Source organism: Loxodonta africana, chromosome 4, assembly GCF_030014295.1.
Source record: "Loxodonta africana isolate mLoxAfr1 chromosome 4, mLoxAfr1.hap2, whole genome shotgun sequence".
NCBI classification, from domain to species: Eukaryota; Metazoa; Chordata; class Mammalia; order Proboscidea; family Elephantidae; genus Loxodonta; species Loxodonta africana.
The window spans coordinates 16,283,541-16,301,947 of record NC_087345.1 but is presented as its reverse complement, the minus strand read 5'-3'; the positions used below and the strand labels follow the sequence as shown (position 1 = coordinate 16,301,947).

The following is an 18,407-nucleotide window of genomic DNA, read 5'->3' as shown; positions in this document are numbered from 1 at the left end:
AACTTGGGGGAGAGGAGGACTGAATCCAAAAAACCCAGCTGGGATGAGTGACATCTTAGTCAGGGAGCTGACAGCAGATGTGAAACAAGCCACTGAGATCTGGGGGGTGCTGAGAAGAAGGTTCAAAATAGGAAGTGGTGCTGAGCTCAGGTGAGAACTTAAGGCTGTGTTCTATGTGCCTCCAGCCCTAGCTGGCAGCCAAGAGACTCCAGGTCACTTCAGGTCACGGGAATTTAGCAGGAGGAAAGGGCAGCTGCTTTGCTCTGGGGTCTGGATCATTTGTCATGAACTTTTTCCCTGCCCTTCCTTCCAATCCCAGCATGGAGAAGCTAACTGGGCTGGTTCAACCCCGACTGATGGGAAATGGATCTTAATGATCAGCCACTGGTCTCGGGTCCAAGAAGTAATTAACAGGGTGGCAGGATGGGTTTCACGAGAACCAATATTCATCGAGTCTTTGCTCAAACAGCGTGGTGAGTTCTCTTTGTTAGCTCACTGAATCCTCACAACAACCACATGAGGTAAGGAGAAAGCACTGTTATTACTCCCACTTTACAGATGGGCAAACAAGTTCAGAGAGGTTAAGTGACTTTCCCAAGGTCACTAGCTAGTATGCTGCAGTCAGGGCTGGCATGCTTGCCTGGGAGCTTGTACCCCTTAACCACGTTGTTAGTTGCCATCAAGTTGATTTCAACTCATGATGACCCATGTACGCAGAGTAGAACTTCTCCATAGGGTCTTCAAGGCTGTGACGTCTTGGAAGCAGGTTGCCAGGCCTTTCTTCTGAGGTGCCTACCAGCCTTTCAGCTGGTAATCCAGCACTTAGCCATTTTGAGAACCGTATTAAAAAGTGCCGGCTGCTGTTTTTCCCAGAGGGGGCAGCAGGGGCAGTGTAACCAGCAAGCACAGCTAATAACTGTTGAGGGCTCACTAAGTACCAAGAATGGTGCTAATCTTTCAAGGCCAGTTCAAATCCCATCTCAATCATGTGTTCATTCATCGATCCATTCAGTATACTGAATGTCAGGGACTATGCTGGGTGTTTTATTGACATAATATAATCTTCACAACGTTCTAGGGCGTTGTTGTTGTTAGGTGTCACCGAGTTGATTCCGTACAACAGAACGAAACACTTTCTGGTCCTGCGCCATCCTCACAATCTTTTTATGCTTGAGTCCATTGCTGCAGCCACTGAAGCCATCTCGTTGAGGGTCTTCCTCTTTTTCCCTGACCCTCTACTTTACCAAGCATGATGTTCTTCTCCAGTGGCTGATCCCTCCTCATAACATGTCCAAAGTATATGAGACGTAATCTCACCATCCTTGCTTCTAAGGAGCATTCTGGTGTGCTTCTTTAAGACAGGTTTGTTTGTTCTTTTGGGAGTCCATGGTATCGTCAATATTCTTCACCCATGCTACAGATCTTCAAACTTCCTTATTCATCATCCAGCTTTCATAAGCATATGAGGTGATTGAAAACCCCATGGCTTGGGTCAGGGGCTGCTTACTCTTCAAGGTGACATCTTTGCTTTTCAGCACTTTGAAGAGGTCTTTGGCAGCAGATTTGCCCAGTGCAATGCGTCTTTTGATTTCTCGACTGCTGCTTCCATGGGTGTTGACAAGTAATGTTCTGGGGTGGCAACTATTATAATTCCCATTTTGCGAAAGAACACTGAGGCTCAGAAAGGAAGTTACTCAAGCTCACACAGCTGGTGGATTCTCAGGAGCAGTACTCTAGTCAGATCCGTGACTCACTCCCTGCCGAGGGGAAGGGCTTTATTGAGAAAGCAGGGCCTTGGGCAATGTCCAGGAACCTTTCCCCCACACAGGGCCAGGCTGCCCTACCCTTGGGGAACGGGGGCTGGTCTACCTGCCCAGTGTGTGGTCTGTGTGTCTGTCCCCTTCCCCTTAACTCAGGCCCGGGACTGAAAGAGCAAGGAGGGGAGGAAGCTAAGACGGACAGCTTTCCTTCAGTCCTTGTCCCTCTCTGGTCTCCAACCACACCAGTAGCTGCCCCCCACCCCATTCTGCAGTGTCCATGTCGTCAGCCCCTCCTCCAAGCTATCTGGCTCATCCCATCCCTCCCTCCCCCCCAATTTACAGACAGGAAAACTGAGACCTCTCCCAAGACCTCATCCTACAAAACCCAGGATGAAAACCCAATTTCCCAAGTTTTGATCCAGCGTTCTCTCCATTCTTCCTCCCGAGAAATCATTCCCAGGAATGCAGACAAGCCAAGGCGATTCTACTTTGTCTTATAGGGTTGCTTTGGGTTGGAATCAACTTTATGGCAATAAGTTTGATTAATACCAGCGTCACAGGGCTGCTGAGTGCTTTAAGTGGGTAATATGTGCACAAAAGCATCCAGAATACAGTAGGTGCTCAGCCAACCTTAAGTCCAACCTTTGTCCCCAAAGAACTTATGTGAGGGGACCCCCCCACACACACAAACCAAAACCCTTGCCATGAAGTCAATGTGACCCCATGTATTAGGAGTAGAACTTAGCACCCTAGGGTTTTCTTAGCTTCAGTTTTTACATATGTAGATCGCCAGGCCTTTCTTCCATAGTGAAAGGAGCCCTGATGGCGTAGTGGTTGAGTGCTCAGCTGCTAACCAAAAGGTCGGCAGTTGGAACCCACCAGCTGCTCCACCGGAGAAACAGCTGCTTCCCTGAAGATTTTCAGCTTTGGAAACCCTATGGGCAGTTCTACTCTGTTCTATAGGGTCTCTCAATCAGAATCCTCTCAATGGCGATGGGTTCTTCCACAGCACCCTGGGTGGATTCCAACCGCCAACCTTTTGGCTCAAACCCACCGCCGTCGAGTCGATTCCGACTCATAGCGACCCTATAAGTTAGTAAAGTGCAAACAAATTTCCGGAATCCGGGGTCGCTGAGTTGGAATCGACTCGACAGCAACGGATTTTTTTTTTTTTTTAGGGCCCTTTTACACACACACACTCGCGCGCACACACACACACACTCGCGCCATTCGATAACCCCGCGTGGACAAAGGAAAAGCAGTGATGTGGGGAACAGACGGAAGGACAACTGAATTGGGGTATCCCTATTTTTCCAGTGGCCAGAAAAGGAATGTGACCTATCCCAGACAGTAATTCGGCCAAAGGGCTTATTCCAGAGACCCGGTTTGCAGCCTCCCAGCTGGCCAAGGCCGGCGGGCGCAGGGCCCGGGACCCGCGTCTGCGCGCCCCTCCGCTCGGGCCACGCCAGCGCCGGGGCGGTGCGGACTACAGCTCCCGGCATGCCCCGCGCGGCCCGGCCCGCCTCCCGCCTCGGGGCTCGGGGCTGCAGACGGCGCGGCGGGCGAGGAGGATGGACGCCGGGGAGGCAGCGCCGCCGGCAGGGGCGGGCGGCCGCGCGGCGGGCGCCTGGGGCAAGTGGGTGCGGCTCAACGTGGGGGGCACGGTGTTCCTGACCACGCGGCAGACGCTGTGCCGGGAGCAGAAGTCCTTCCTCAGCCGCCTGTGCCAGGGCGAGGAGCTGCAGTCGGACCGGGTGAGGCCGCGCGCGCGGGGGGCGGCCCGGCGGGGTCCGCGGCTCCCCACCAACGCGGCTGTCGGGCCAGCCCGCGCGTCAGACCGGGGACGCGGCTGGCTTTATCCCCGAAGGGCCGGAGGCGGGAAGACCTGGAAGGAGGGCGGGGGGAGTGGGTCGGAGAGCCGGGGATGTGCCCATTGCCGTGGCAACGGGACAACGCGAGGCCCGCGGCCATTTGGAGCCTTGGAGGCTGACCTGGGGCGCCCACCCCAGGCGGCTGACTGGCAGCTCCGGGACGCTCACCCGCCTTTGGGGCTGCGGGGACAGAGGGCCACCATGGGACCTTCCTACCCAAACGGACTCCCGCTCTGGGGAAGAAGTTGGTGAGACCGCTTCTCTCCACCCTTTGGGGTGCGGTGAGCAGGGTGGAAGAGTCCCCGGTGCCCACTGAGTTGGGCTCCATCTGGGAGGACCGCTGGCCTCGCAGCACCCCTTCTGGGCTTCCATCCCGGCTCTGCCGCAAACTGCCTGTGTGACCTTGGGCGAGTCCTTCCCCATTCTGGGCTCAGCCTCCTGGTCTGCCACCCCAGGGGGCTGGTCTGGGGATGACCTCTGAGGTCATCCCGTGCCCGGACCCTCCAGCGTTGTGACCGTGGGGAAGTCCCCTCACCTCTTGAGGTCTCAGTTTTCTCTCCGTAGAGTTGAGCCCTGGGTGATGCCTGCCCTGCCTCCCTGCAGGCTGTGAGTGTCCAATGAGATGGTAGCGCCTTTGGAAACTTGTAAACACTCCCTGGATGACTGGAGATCTGTAGAGATGCATGGGGCTGGCTTCAGGGGACAACTGCTAACAGGACTGTTCACCAAGCCCTGCCCGGGGCTAGGATCACTGAGACCTCACCCACTGAGTGCTCATTGTAATCCTTGGCTACCGGAGAGAGGAGTGGGCTCAGAGGCCGCATCACGGGCCCAGGGTCACACAGTCAGGCAAAGGCAGAAGCAGAATTCGAACCTAGGTCCATCTGACCCCTAAACCTTTTTGCTCCATCATGCTACCCCCTTCGTTCTAGCCTCCCTCCCTCCAGTCCTTTTGGGGCCTGAAGCCAGGGAGAGGGGTATATGTGTAGGGTTGGGCAGGCTGGGAGGCCTCACTCTTCTCTCATTGCCTGCATCCTTCACCTCTGTAGGATGAGACCGGGGCCTACCTCATTGACCGCGACCCCACCTACTTTGGCCCCATCCTGAACTTCCTCCGGCATGGCAAGCTGGTGCTGGACAAGGACATGGCGGAGGAGGGTGAGTTGGCTTAGGGAGCCGTCCTGGGGCCCACATCCACATGTCCTAGCCCTGCCCCCTGCAGCCTGCTGGGGTTTTCCGGGGAGGCCCGAAGCCATTTCTCACTGCTGGGAGGATATCTGCTTTCTTCCCTGTCTCTTACCTCTTCTCATCCCTGACAGGGCTGAATCCCGTAAGCCTCTGTCTAGGCTGAGCCTGGGGCTCTGCCGAGCTGACAGGCCCCAAGCTGTCGCTCGGTGCTGTTGGGGAGGTGATGGAGATGCACAGGGAGGGTGGTTGAGGGGCCGGTGAGGCCCAAGGCCTCTGTTGTGGGCGGGCATGCCCTTTCTCCCTGGCCTCTGGGAAGTTGGGTGTGGGTGGTCACACCCAGAGGCCGGGGTGAAGGGAATGGGCTGGAAAAGGGCATGGGGAGAGGTGGTGTTCTCTTTCTCTGGGGACTCCAGTATCTCAAATGCCGGGTGAGGCCTGGCAGCTAGCGGCGGGCAGAGCTCTGCAGCACAGTTTTGGTGTGGGTGGAAGGTGGGGGCTGCTCTCTGGTGGGAAGTTGGCACCTCCCGGCCCTGGGAGGCTGAGGCCCAGTGGTTTCCACCCCTGGGCCCAGCAGCTGGGGCAGCTGAGTCTGGGGGAATGGCATGTGGGCACAGCCGCAGCCAGGGATAGGACCTACGGTCTGGTGCCAAGTCAACCCTTCCTTGGGGCACAGGGTGTGGCTCTGGGTCAGCTGATACAGTCAGGCCAGCTTGGACACGTCACTTCTCTTCTCGGAGTCTCCATTTCTTGTGTGTTTGAAATGGGGGTGGTGACCCACCTTACAGGGAGCATGTGCTGGGATTAAAGATGTCGTGAGGTCCAGCCGGCATTTGCACACTGTGGGTGTCTAGCACAGCCCATCTCTCACCATCTGGTCCATGGTCTACGTTCCCCATCCCCACGGGATACTGTGGATGGGAGGCCAAGCGGCTTCCCAGCGGGTCAGGGCTTCAAGTCAGAGCCCCAAGCTCTTCTGCCGCCCCAGGGGAGCTCAGATACTGTGGGTGTGGCCAGACCCAGGAGCAGGCCCCAGGAGGAGGGATGTAAACACTCCAGCTGCCTCACAGCCAGCGCCTGTTTACAGGTTCTGGGTTTCTCAAAGCCCTGCTACTCCCGGCACCTTTGGACAAGTCAGGGCCCCCTGGGGACCTGGGGGGAGACTTACTGCTCTGTGACACTGGGCAGGTTACTTAACCTCTCCGTGTCTCTGTGCTTCCATCTGTGAAATGGGCATAACACCAGCACCTCCCTCACCGGGCTGCTGTGAGGATAAAATGAGCTAGCACCATGTAGCACTTAGCACGGTACTCAACACCGAGGACGCGTGGTGCGGTGTTGGTTGTCATCCGCAGCGCTCCACATGGGGCAATGGGAAGAATGTGGTTACTCGGCAGTGACACTCACTGACCGCCTGCTCTGTTAGGTCCTGTGCAGGCACTGGGGACCGCTGGCAGATCAGACATGAGGAGCCCAGAGGCCAGTCAAGAAAAGGACCAGAAAGGCCCTGTCTTGGAGGAGTTTGGGGGAGCCCAAGGCCTGGGGCTCCTTGCCCTTCACTGGCCGGGTGACTTGCTTAACCTCCCAGTGCCTTGGCTCCCCTCACTGTAAAATGGGACAGTAAGGCCACTTTTTCATATCCCTGGGGCTCATGTGAGCACTTGAGACGATAGATGTGCAGGGGCTCCACAGGCTGAAAAGAGCCGTGATAGGGGAGGTGAATGCGCACAAAGATTATGCATATACAGTGAACAAACGTGTGCCCTGAAGCCAGAGGAGCTTGAGTTCGTAATCCCAGCTGTGCCGCTTATTGGCTGTACAACCCTGGACAAGCTGCTTCCATCCTGAGCCTCATTTTCCCGTTTGTTAAGTGAGGATAATGAAAGTACGTACTTTATAGTGGTGAGAATTAAATGCAATAAAGGGTAGGTGTGCCTGGTACAGTGTGGTACTTACTAGTTGCCATTGAGTCAGTTCCAACTCAGGACGAGCATGTGTGTGTCAGAATAGAGCTAAGCTCTGTAGGGTTTTCATTGTCTGATTTTTCAGGAGATTGCCAGCCCTTTCTTCCGAGATACCCCTGGGTGGACTCAAACTTCCAACCTTTTGGTTAGCAGCCAAGCATGTTAATTGCACTACCCAGGGGACTCCTTCTGATACTTAGTACGTTGTTAATAAATGAGATTGAGTAACAAGGTGCTAGCCAAGGCCTTTCTCATTGTGGTGTTCCAGGGCTCAGGCCCAGTGAGCCTGCTATCTCTTGATTGGTGGGCTTGCCCACAACCCTGGGCCTCTGTGCTCAGCACAATTGAGGAGACATGGAGCTGAGTAGTAGCATCTGGTCCCTTCCACAGGGAGTGTGGGATCCGAGGAAGGAAACATTCTCTCTTGCTTCATCCCTGAACCCCTAGATGCTCAGCTTACCCACTCGAGGGGTGTGATGGAGCAGAAGGTGGGTTTGGGCAGAGGGATGAGGGGAGAATGGGGCAGGTAGAGACAGGGGGAGTGACCTGGGGCCTGCTCTGTCTGTGCCAGGGGTCCTGGAAGAAGCTGAGTTCTACAACATTGGCCCCCTGATCCGTATCATCAAAGACCGGATGGAGGAGAAGGACTACACTGTCACACAGGTTGGTCACACAGGTCAAGAGAGGGGGCAGCAGCATAGCCTGCCAGCCAGGCCAGGCAGGGGGTGGAGAGGAAATGAGACCAGAGAGAGGGAGGGAAGCAGGAGAAAGGCTGAGAGAGGCAGGACTGGTGTTTCCCTTGGGAAGGCCTGTAAGGGGAGGGATGGTTGTCGGGCTCCCAGACGGCCCAGCTCTTCTGCAGACTGGGAGATGGATGCCTGGCTTCTGTCCCTGTATTGACACCATGCGCTGTGTGACCTTGGGCCAGTCATGCCCCTCTCTGGACCTTGGTTTCCCCTTGTGAAATATAAAAATGGTGAGAACTGCCCACCCATCCATCTATCATTCACCAAATGGGGCCGGTGTGGAGTTACGGGGGCCCTGCAGGGGCCAATGCAGGAGTAGCAAGTTGTCCATTATGTGGGGTCAGATTGTCCTCTACTCAATGGCCAGTCTGCTGGAGGAGATGGAGTTGAGATTCTCTACCCACCTTGGGGGAGATGCAGGAGGTGGGCAGTGAGCCACCACCTTCCAGCCCTAGGGCATTGAAGGATGGCACTCATGTCTTCTGGAGGGCCTGACCCAGAATGGCCCCCGTGGTCCCTCCTGTCTTCCCTCATGTGACTCTTGGCTTCCACCTTCTAGCTGGGTAACTTTGGGAAGATAATGGAACCTCCCTGAACCCTAGTGAAAATCCCCTGACTCATAGGGTTCTTGGAAGGATTAAATGAGATCAAGCATGTCGAGTGCTCAGAACATGGCTTCCTCTCTGCCTCCCCTTTCTCTCTCCCTCTCTCCTTCTAGGGGTATATGGTTGGGTCGGGGGAGGAGAGAAGAAGAACTTACGGGGCTGGTGCTCATCGCCCTGCTGGGTGCTGGCTGCTCCCATGGGACCCTGCACATGCCCCTCTGCCCACAGGTGCCACCCAAGCACGTGTACCGTGTGCTGCAGTGCCAGGAGGAGGAGCTCACGCAGATGGTCTCCACCATGTCTGACGGCTGGCGCTTCGAGCAGGTGGGCTGGGGACACATGGGAACCAGGGGCCACCCGGGCCCTCCCAGCTCCTTGATCAAGCAGGCCCCTCCCTCCCTGCAGCCCTGGCCTTGGGTTCCCCACCACAGCCCCCACCTGGGGTTTTCTTAAGGCACGCTAAACAAGGCTGTCAGAGGCCACACTGGGCATCAGATGGACCAAGGAGAGGGGACGGGAGCCCCGCCCTGCGACAGGGCAGCCCGGGAGTCCCACTGTGGGGTCCTGACCGCAGCCGTGTAGTAGTCTGCACCACAGTCTGGGATGCGTCTCTGGCCCCCACGTGATAGCTGAGGTGCAAGGAGACGATGTCCACACAGGTGAGTGGGGTTCACCTTGGCATAGAGCCCATCCCCCTCAGAGGCCATGCCCCTCGTAACATTTCCATAGATACTGAGTGCAGAGTCCCTGCAAGGGACACATCCAGGTACCAGTGACACCATAGTCAGGGAGGTCCAGAGCAGTGGCTTCCCATTAGGCATTTATAGTGACAGCTCCCCTTTGGGAACTCGGGATGCAGTTTGCCAGTCGGGAGTTTTTACCAGAGTGTTACCTGGTCTTAGAGCTGATGTGCCACCTTTGCCAGATTTCCGGGGGAACAGAGGCAGAGCATTAACGCATTGCCGGCTCTGCCCTGGAGTAGGAGAGGGCTTTGCCAGCCTTTTCTCATGCCCAGCACAGCTCCCTTGCATGTGGAGACTGAGGAGGGGAGAAGGCTGAGCAGTGTGGCTGACGAGCCCAGCCCAGGAGTCAGAGGTCTGCTTTCACATCTAGGCCTCACCACCGAGGGGCTGTGGGACTAGGAGCAAGCCGCGTCTCCTCTCTGGGCCTCAGTTTCCTAATCTGTGATGTGGCCTAATAGTACCCTCTTTGCAGGACTGTTGTGAAGAGTAGAAGGGTCATTGATAAAATTCCTACTCAGGGTAGGACTTAGTACATGTGAGTTAGTATTGTATTAGTATTCTAATACAGACTATTAGAAGTAGTTAAGCCTCCAAGGCCCCAGGGAGGACTTGGGATCCTGGATTCCAATCCCCACTCCACCTCTTCCTGGCTGTGTAACCGCCTCTCGAAGCCTCATTGGCCAAAGGGGCTGATTCCTACCCCACAGTATGTGAGGGTGGAATGAGATTGGGTGTGTGCAAGGACTTTATCAGCCAGAAAGGACCCCATGTGTGGTTTTTCTAGGGACCCAGAACAAAGGCAGGACCCTCTCAGGAGCTCAGGAGCCTGGGGGACTAGGTCAGAGGCTGCTAGTCATTTGCCCTCTAGCCTTAGGCATGGGCAGCCTGTCCCACCTCTGCTTCCAAGAGTGAAGGTTATTTTGTATGGGGCTCCACCCATGCAAGCTGTAACCTGGCCCTGGGGCTGCTCTGGCCACATCTGGGACAGGGCAAGCACTCTGCCCATCATAGGCCTCTGCCTGATTTTAGAAAGTGGCCTCCTGGACCCAGGATAGGCAGGGGAGTGGTGCAATGCTTCCACCCTTGTCCAGGGCTCAGGCTCAGCCACACCAGGTGGGGAAGGTAGCCCTGGGGGACAGAACTAGAGGTGTAGGGGTGTGTGTGGTGTGGAGGAGGGGGTAGAGAAGACTTTCTGCCCTGAGGTGCTGTCTAGAAACCTAGGGGTGGACCTGAGCAGGACAGCAGCGTCAGGACGTGAGTTGATACCATGACGGGTGCCTCCAGCTGGACTTCTGTCATCGTTTTCCCCCTGCCCCTCCCCTCAGCTGGTAAACATCGGCTCCTCCTATAACTACGGCGGCGAGGACCAGGCAGAGTTCCTGTGTGTGGTGTCCAAGGAGCTCTGTAGCTCCCCACATGGGCTGAGCTCCGAGTCCAGCCGCAGAACCAAGGTGAGCCCCCTAACTGCAGCCACAGCCACTCTGGTCCAAAGAAGCCCCCCCTCTTTTCCACTCCCTCCGCACCCCTACCTCACCACCCCTGTTTCTTCTCTCCCCCTCCCCCACCCCACCACTGCACACACATAACCCTCCATGGTCACAGCCACCATCATCCCATTCCATGCCGCCTGGGTTCCTGTCTGCTCACACTGTTCCGCAGGCCCAGGCTAGGGGACAGTGAGATGGGACAGTCCAGTGTGGACTCAGATGGCCACAAGGCACATGGCACAAGGGAGAGTGCACTGAGCTAGGGGTTGGGGGCAGGGTGTGTCGCTTGCTCTCTGTGACCTCGGGCAAGCCCCTGCCCCTCCCAGCGCCTTCATGGTGTTCTCTGCTAAGTGAGGGGAGGGACCACGTACTTGCTGTAGTGCCTTCAGACTGGGGACCTCTGAGAACCCGAGAGGCCAGTTTATTCCCCTGGGGTGGCCGAAAGACCCCTACTGGCTTGGACTGGGGTGGGGAGGCCACGTCTGGAAACCCTGCCATGTCCCAGACCCCCCTACCCGGGGCTCCACAGGACAAGCGGCGGGAACTCTGCAGGGTCTGGCTCCTGCCTATGACCTGTGAGGCCGCCTCCCTCCCAAGGACACCCTGGCAGCCCCCAGGTGCTGTGGGGAAGGGGCTGAGCTGAGGTCCTGTCACCTGGACCCTGAGCTGGTCAGAAGCCTGGTGGGGCTGCTGGAGCAGGGAGAAGGGCAGCCATTCCTCCCAGGGGCCTGTCCCTGTCCAGTGGAGGCTTATGAACTCTGGCTTCCTGTCTGTCTGTCTGCCTCCTGTCCTGCTGTGACCCTCTGCCCACCCCACCCCGTCGGTGCCAGTGGCTGGCACTGCCTTGCAGGGTGCAGAGTGAGCTACTGCTCTGCCTGTCTAGAGTGGCCACTGGGCAAAGCCCCAGGCCTGGGGTGCCAGGGACTTGCTGGGGTCCTGGGCTTCCTAGGCCTCATTTCTACTCTGGGTCACTCCTCCTAAAACAAGGCCCACCCGGGTCCCCCTAAAGGATGCCCCAGCCACACACCTGCCCTGTTCCTTTTGTCCCCATGCCCCAGCCGTGCTCCCTGTGACAGTAGCCAGACAGACCCACGAGCATCCCCCGTGGGGTCCAACCTTGGCCGGCCTTCCCTAGACCCTCCCCAAGCTTCCCAGAGGACTGGAGAAGGCTCCCCAGCTTCTTTGGCTGTAGCCCTCCCCTCTCCTGGAGGTCCCTCTTTACCTTGCCTGCCCCCTCGCCCTGATATGGGGGTCTGTGGGGACAGCTGCCCATGGCCCTGTCGCCCTCGTTAGCGTCTCCACTCTTTCTTCCCTGGGTCCGCCGGCTGGTTCACAGAGCGCGGAGGAGCAGCTGGAGGAGCAGCAGCAGGAGGAGGAGGTGGAGGAGGTGGAGGTGGCACAGGTGCAGGTGGAGGCAGATACGCAGGAGAAAGGTGCAGCCAACCCCCGAGGAGAATGATTGCTAATAAAGCCGGAGCCTCCAGCCCACTCCCTGCTGGAGCCAGCTGCAGAATCTGGGGGCCCCGACCGACCGGGACTGCCGGGGGGGCGGGCCACCAGGGTTAGCTCAGCGCCCGCTGCCTCAGCCGCTTAACCATCCCTTCTCTCACTTTCTCTTTGCAGCCCAGTCATCTCAGGATCCCGCTAACCTTTTCTCCCTCCCACCACCGCCTCCTCCGCTTCCCACTGGAGGTCCTGCCTCATCTTCACCCACCTCTTCTTCCTCCTGGATCTCATCTGCTCCCTGCCTCTTCCCTCTCTGCTCCTGTCCCGGTTTTCTCTCTGCCTGCTCACGCCTCCATACTGGGGCTGCCCTGGTCTCAGCCTCCCGCACCCTCCACCCAGGCTCCCTGGCCCCACACACCAGATCTTTCTGCCTGCCGCCTCCTGTGCCCCTTCTGGCACCTACTGGCTCCTGGCCTGGGGAGGAGGGGCATAGCTGCACCTCCTCGGGGCCTGCCAACCCCGCTGGGCACCCCTGAGGCTCGGCCCTGGCCACAGCCCTGCCCTGGCCCCGCTCCTCCTCGCCCCTGCGCCGCCGCCTCACGTTTCCTCCTTGCAGGTTCCCGTCCGCACCCTCTCAGACCTGAGGCTGAGCTTGCCATGAGGGCTTCTCCTTGGCCCCTCGCCCACCCCCAGAGCCGCTGTCCCTGGTTTGTAGTCTGGCGGAGCTGGAGGGAGGGCGGAAGCGAGGAGGGGGCTCATCTCTGGCTCCTTGGACTTATGCCGAGCTTTCTGCGGCTTTTCTCCCCCACCCACGTTTCTCAGCCTGTCTTGGCCTTGGGTGGGAAGCTCTGAGAGGAGGAGAGGGTTAGAGTGGAAACGTTCCCACTTACTGGTAAACACCAGAGCCACGCTGGGGAGGAGGGAAGGGACACTGAAGCTGAGGCCTGGACCTCATCCCTGCACGTCCGGCAGCTGTGCATCACTGCCTGGTGACACTGGTTCCATTTCCTGGGGCTGGGGAGGACATGTCCACAGTCTGATTCCCTGGACCTATAAGTAGTCACCTAGAGCTGCTGAGGATTGGGGTGTGGCCAGAACCGCCCTGGCCAGGTGCTCAGAAGCCCCCATTCAGTCTTAGCTGCCTGCTTGGTGACCTTGGGCAAGTCACTGTCCCTCTCTGGGCCACTGTTGCCTCTAAAATGGAGAAGGACAGCTGTTCTCTGTGATCCTTTTTATCTGGGACTGCAGTGACCTGCCTCTCCTGTCCCTGACCCCTCTGGCCAGAGTCTTGGGAGAGAACCTGGATTCTCTAAGCGGCCACAGGAGAGCCACTGCTCACGCCCCAGGTGGGGGTCCCCTTTCTGCCCACCCCCCTCGGCTCTGACTCCCTGTCTGTGGGCCTCAGCCCCACGTCCTCCTCCAGATGGGGCCTGTGACTCACCTGTTCTTTCTCTCTCCCTCTCTCCCTCCTCCCTCCTTCCATTTCAATCTCCTTTCTGCCCTTCTCCTGGCCCGCACATCCCCCCTCCGGCCCTGTCCCCTCATCTCCCTCCCTGGTGTTCTGACCACCACCCCTGCCCCCTGCCCCTTCCTCCTCTTATTTTCTAGCTGTTACAAGCCAGAGGTACCCGGATGTGAGGCCTCAGATCACCTCCAGGGACTTGGGGTTCCGATCTGAAATCCTTTATTTTTGTACCATGGGGTGGGCCGGAGGCCTGAGGCGGAGGAAGGGCACTCCCTCTTGCCACTTCTGTCTGCACCTGTGGGGGTCCACTGGGCCCTCTCAAGCCCTGTGGTGGGCCCTGGGACTCTTGGGCAGAGCTGCCTGCCTGTGGCCAAAGTGTGGTGCCGTCCAGCAGTGTCTCCCCAGCCCCTCTGTCCCCTCCCCCGGGGCTCCCTGCTGCATGGCAGATGCACTCTCTCCTGGCCCAGTCACGGCATCTCCTTGAGCGTTGGTCTCTTTGTCAGTCGGGGTAACCTCTCCCACCCTACCTACCTCACAGGGTTGTTGTGAGGGTACAGAGAGGAACAGGGTTGGGAAAGCCCTCCGGGAGTGCATAAAGCACTAGGCAGGGCCAAGGGCATGCCCTTCACCCTGCCTAGGGAGCCGAAAAAGACTGGGCTAACCCCCAACAGGACACTGTGCAAGTAGGGGTTCAGGGTGTGGGCATTTGGCACTGTCTGGAGGGGGGATGGGTGACTCAGCCTTCACCTTGGCTGTTCCCCTGCCCCATCTTCACTGCTAGCAGAGAGCCCTGGCCACGGGGGTAGGGGGTGAGCAGAAGTGGGTCAGCAGGGCCCCTCAGTGACTCAGGAACTTGCCAGGGGAGAGTCTGGGGCGGCGGGGGCTGAGGGTCCCCTCCTGCGTTGACTTGCTGGGATGGGTACTTGCTTCTCAGCTGTGTCCGACCCTACCATGTAATAATAAAACCTGAAGAATCAGCCTGGCCTGGCTGCCTTCCCTCTTTCTCAGGGCCACTTTTGGAGACAGGGGCTAAACTGAAGGTAGAACAGACTGACCCAAAGGTAATGGAGCTTTTCCCCAAAGCCCAGAGACCCTGTCCTGTTGTCACTCTCCTCTGTGTGTATGGCAGGGGTTGGGGGTACATGGCCACATCCCCTTCCCAGTGCTGGCCACTGTGGGCAGCTGGTAAAATAGAAACAGCCCAGGTGGGGGGCCAGGCCATGAGAGCTTGGCCTTGCTGGGGGACCTTTGGCAAGTGCCTGCCACTCTCTGGGCCTCAGTTTTCTCATCTATAAGATGAGGCGTTGGACCAGATGACCATAAGGCCCAATCCTGTGGAGTCATGCAGGCAGCCAGACCAATGTGGAGATGCTGCGGGGGCTGCAAGTACGAACTCCCCTGGAACCAGGAGACCCAGCCCTCCTCAGCCTTGCTGCTGCCCTCCCCTGCCTTTCCCACTGTCCCATGGTCCCCTGTGCTCACTGACTTCATTCTGACCTGCCCAAGACAGCCTTGGCTGCATCTGAAACCTCCCCAGGACACCTCCACCCATCCCTGCTTCTGCCAGCCTATGTCCAGTCAGGCCTCAAGACCAAGGAAGAATAAACAAGTGGGCCTCCCACCCCACCTCTCCCCCAGGACACCACACTCACCAAAGTCGGCCTCGCTTTTTGTGTCCACCTTTGCTTCCATAAGAATCACAGGATGGGGAGGGGGCTTGTTACAAGAACAGATTACTGCCCCTCACCTCCCACCATAGAAAATCAGCCCGTTGCCCTTGAATTGATTCCAACTCCTAGCAATCCTGTAGAAAAGAGTGGAACTGCCCTATAGTGTTTCCAAGGCTGTAAATCTTCATGGAAGCAGACTGCCACATCTTTCTTCCAAAGAGTGACTGGTGGGTTTAGACCACTGGCTTTATGGTTAGCAGCCCAGATTTTGATGAAGATGGGGTGGGGCCCAGGAATTAGCATTTTAGCAGTGCAACCAAGGTGATTACAATGAGGTAGGACCCGAGAGCCACTGGGTGGAGTTCATTAACATCCGGTCCCCACTCCTAGGTGCGTCCGTCTATAGCGGCCACCCCACTGTCCAGCTCCCTGCCTCCAGGCTGCCCCATCTCCTGGGGCCTGGACACCCCCTCTGCCTGCAGCTGCCTGGCTATGCACAAATGGGGCTGCTGCAGATCTGAAAACCCTCCCCTAGTGGAGGTCACCACTTGACCATCTGTCTGACCTATTCTGGTGGCTTGCATGTCACTATTATGCTGGAAGCTCTGACACTGATATTTCAGTTACCAGCAGGGTCACTTTTACGGTGGGCAGATTACAGCGAAGCTTCCAAACTAAGTCTAGGAAGAAGGATCTGGCGAACTACTTCTGAAAAAATTGGCCAGTGAAAACTTTATGGATATCAGCAGGACATTGTTTGATATACCGCTGGGAGATGAGCCCCTCAGGTTGGAAGGCACTCAAAATACAACTAGGGAAGAGTTGGCTCCTCTTCGACCTTAATGACTTGCATGGAGTAAACCTTTCAGAACTTTTATTTGCTGTGGCAAAATGAGAAGAAACAGCTTCAAACATCCATTCATAATCGGAGTGTGCAATGTACGAAGCATGAATCCAGGAAAATTGGAAGTTGTCAAAAATGAAATGGAATGCATGAACATCAATATCCTAGGCATTAGTGACCTGAAGTGGACTGGTATCAGCCATTCTGAATCAATCATATATGGTCTACTATGCTGGAAATGACAAATTGAAGAGGAATAGCGTTGCATTCATCAAGAAGAACATTTCAAAATCTATCCAGAAATACAGTGCTGTCAAAACCAAAAACCAAACCCAGTGCCGTCGAGTCGATTCCGACTCATAGCGACCCCATAGGACAGAGTAGAACTGCCCCATAGAGTTTCCAAGGAGTGCCTGGAGTATTTGAACTGCCGACCCTTTGGTTAGCAGCCATAGCACTTAACCACTATACCACCAGGGTTTCCTAGTGCTGTCAGTAATAGGTTAATATCCATACACCTATAAGGAAGACCAGTTAATACAACTATTATTCAAATTTACACACCAGCCACTAATGCCAAAGGGGAAGAGATTGAAGACTTTACCAACTTCTGCAGTCTGAAGTTGATCAAACATGCAATCAAGATGCATTGATAATTGGTGATTGGAATGTGAAAGTTGGAAAAGAAGAAGAAGGATTGGTAGTTGGAAAATATGGCCTTGGTGATAGAAAAAGTGTTGGGGATCACCTGATATAATTTTGCAAGACCAGTGACTTATTCATTGCAAATACCTTTTCTCAACAACAAATACAGCGACTATACACATAGACCTCACCAGATGGAATACACGGGAATCAACTCAGCTACACCTGTGGAAAGAGACGATGGAGAAGCTCAGTATCATCAGTCAGAACAAGGCCAGGGGCCAGCTGTGGAACAGATCACCAATTGTTCATATGCAAGTTCAAGTTGAAGCTGAAGAAAATTAGAGCAAGCGCACGAGAGCCAAAATACGACCTTGAGTATATCCCCCCCGAATTTAGACACCATCTCAAGAATAGATTTGACAATTGAAAACTAATGCCCAAAGACTAGACCAATTGTGGGATGACATTAAGGACATCATACTTGAAGAAAGCAAAAGATCATTAAAATGACAGGAAAGAAAGAAAAGACCAAGATGGATGTCAGAGGAGACTCTGATACTTGCTCTTGAACATAGAGCAGCTAAAGTGAGTGGAAGAAATAATGAAGTAAAGGAGCTGAACAGAAGATTTCAAAGGGCATCTCAAGAAGACGAAGTATTATAATGACATGTGCGAAGACCCAAAGGTAGAAAACCAAAAGAGAAGAACACATTCGGCCCTTCTCAAGCTGAAAGAACTGAAGAAAAAATTCAAGCCTTGAGTTGCAGTATTGAAGGATTCTATGGGCAAAATATTGAATGACACAGGAAGCATCAAAAGAAAGTGCAAAGAATACACAGAGTCACTGCACCAAAAAGAATTGGTCAATGTTAAATCATTTCAGAAGGCAGTATATAATCAAGAATTGATGGTATTGAAGAAAGAGGTCCAAGCTGCACTGAAGGCATTGGTGAAAAACAAGGCTCCAGGAATTGACAGAACACCAATTGAGATGTGTCAACAAATGGATGCAGTGCTGGAAGCTCTCACTTGTCTTTGCCAAGAAATTTGGAAGACAGCTACCTGGCCAACTAACTGGAAGAGATCCATATTTGTGCCTATTCCAAAGAAAGGTGATTCAACACAGTGTGGAAATTAATAATATCACTAATTTCACACAAGTAAAATTTTGCTGAAGATAATTCAAAAACAGTTGCAGCAGTACATCAACAGGGAACTGCCAGAAATTCCAGGTGGATTCAGAAGAGGACGTGGAAAGAGGACTATCCTTGCTGATGTCAGGTAGATCCTGGCTGAAAGCAGAGGATACCAGAAAGATGTTTACCTGTGTTTTATCGACTATGCAAAGGCATTCGACTGTGGATCAAAACAAACTATGCATAACATTGCAAAGAATGGGAATTTCAGAGCACTTAAGTGTGCTCATGAGGAACCTGTACACAGACCAAGAGGCAGTCATTCGAACAGAACAAGGGGATACCGTGTGGGTTAAAGTCAGGAAAGGTGTGCGTCAGGGTTGTATCCTTTCACTATAATTATTCAATCTGTATGCTGAGCGAATAATCTGAGAAACTGAACCATATAAAGAAGAACACAGCATCAGGATTGGAGGAAGACTCATTAACAACCTGTGATAAGCAGATGACATAGCCTTGCTTGCTGAGAGCGAAGAGAACTTGAAGCACTTACTGATGAAGATCAAAGACTACAGCCTTCATTATGGATTATGCCTCAACATAAAGAACACAAAAATCCTCGCAATTGGACCAATAAACAACATGATGATAAACGGAGAAAAGAATTGAAGTTGTCAAGGATTTCATTTGACTTGGATCCACAGGCGATGCCCATGGGAGAGCAGTGGTCAAGAAATTAAACCACATACTGCATTAGGTGAATTTGCTGCAGAAGACCTCTTTTAAAGTGTTAAAAAGCAAAGATTTCACTTTTAGGCTAAGCTGCACTGACCCAAC

At 55.1% G+C, this 18,407-nt stretch overlaps 1 protein-coding gene across 5 annotated transcripts; it reads left to right on the top strand.

Annotated features, from left to right (window-relative positions):
• The first annotated feature begins 3,325 nt into the window (after positions 1–3,325).
• Positions 3,326–16,814, top strand: KCTD17 (potassium channel tetramerization domain containing 17). Of its 5 annotated transcripts, XM_064283598.1 has the most exons (8): positions 3,326–3,514; positions 4,681–4,789; positions 7,352–7,443; positions 8,360–8,455; positions 10,200–10,325; positions 11,698–11,794; positions 12,424–12,514; positions 13,416–16,814. In XM_064283598.1, exons 1-8 carry the CDS (start codon positions 3,332–3,334, stop codon positions 13,483–13,485), a joined length of 864 nt encoding a protein of 287 aa, XP_064139668.1. In that variant the 5' UTR covers positions 3,326–3,331; the 3' UTR covers positions 13,486–16,814. The 5 variants fall into 5 exon arrangements, with proteins under 5 accessions (XP_064139668.1, XP_064139667.1, XP_064139666.1 ...); XM_064283597.1 differs by having other exon boundaries at positions 12,424–16,814; XM_064283596.1 differs by lacking the exon at positions 13,416–16,814 and having other exon boundaries at positions 11,985–12,541.
• Positions 16,815–18,407: the final 1,593 nt, after the last annotated feature.

Excerpts from the sequence above, each read along its gene's own strand:
- KCTD17 (XM_064283596.1), top strand. The coding sequence starts at position 3,332 with ATGGACGCCGGGGAGGCAGCGCCGCCGGCAGGGGCGGGCGGCCGCGCG. Across the intron at positions 8,456-10,199 it reads ACGGCTGGCGCTTCGAGCAG|CTGGTAAACATCGGCTCCTC; the intron begins GTGGGCTGGGGA and ends CCCTCCCCTCAG. Across the intron at positions 11,795-11,984 it reads GGCAGATACGCAGGAGAAAG|CCCAGTCATCTCAGGATCCC; the intron begins GTGCAGCCAACC and ends TTCTCTTTGCAG.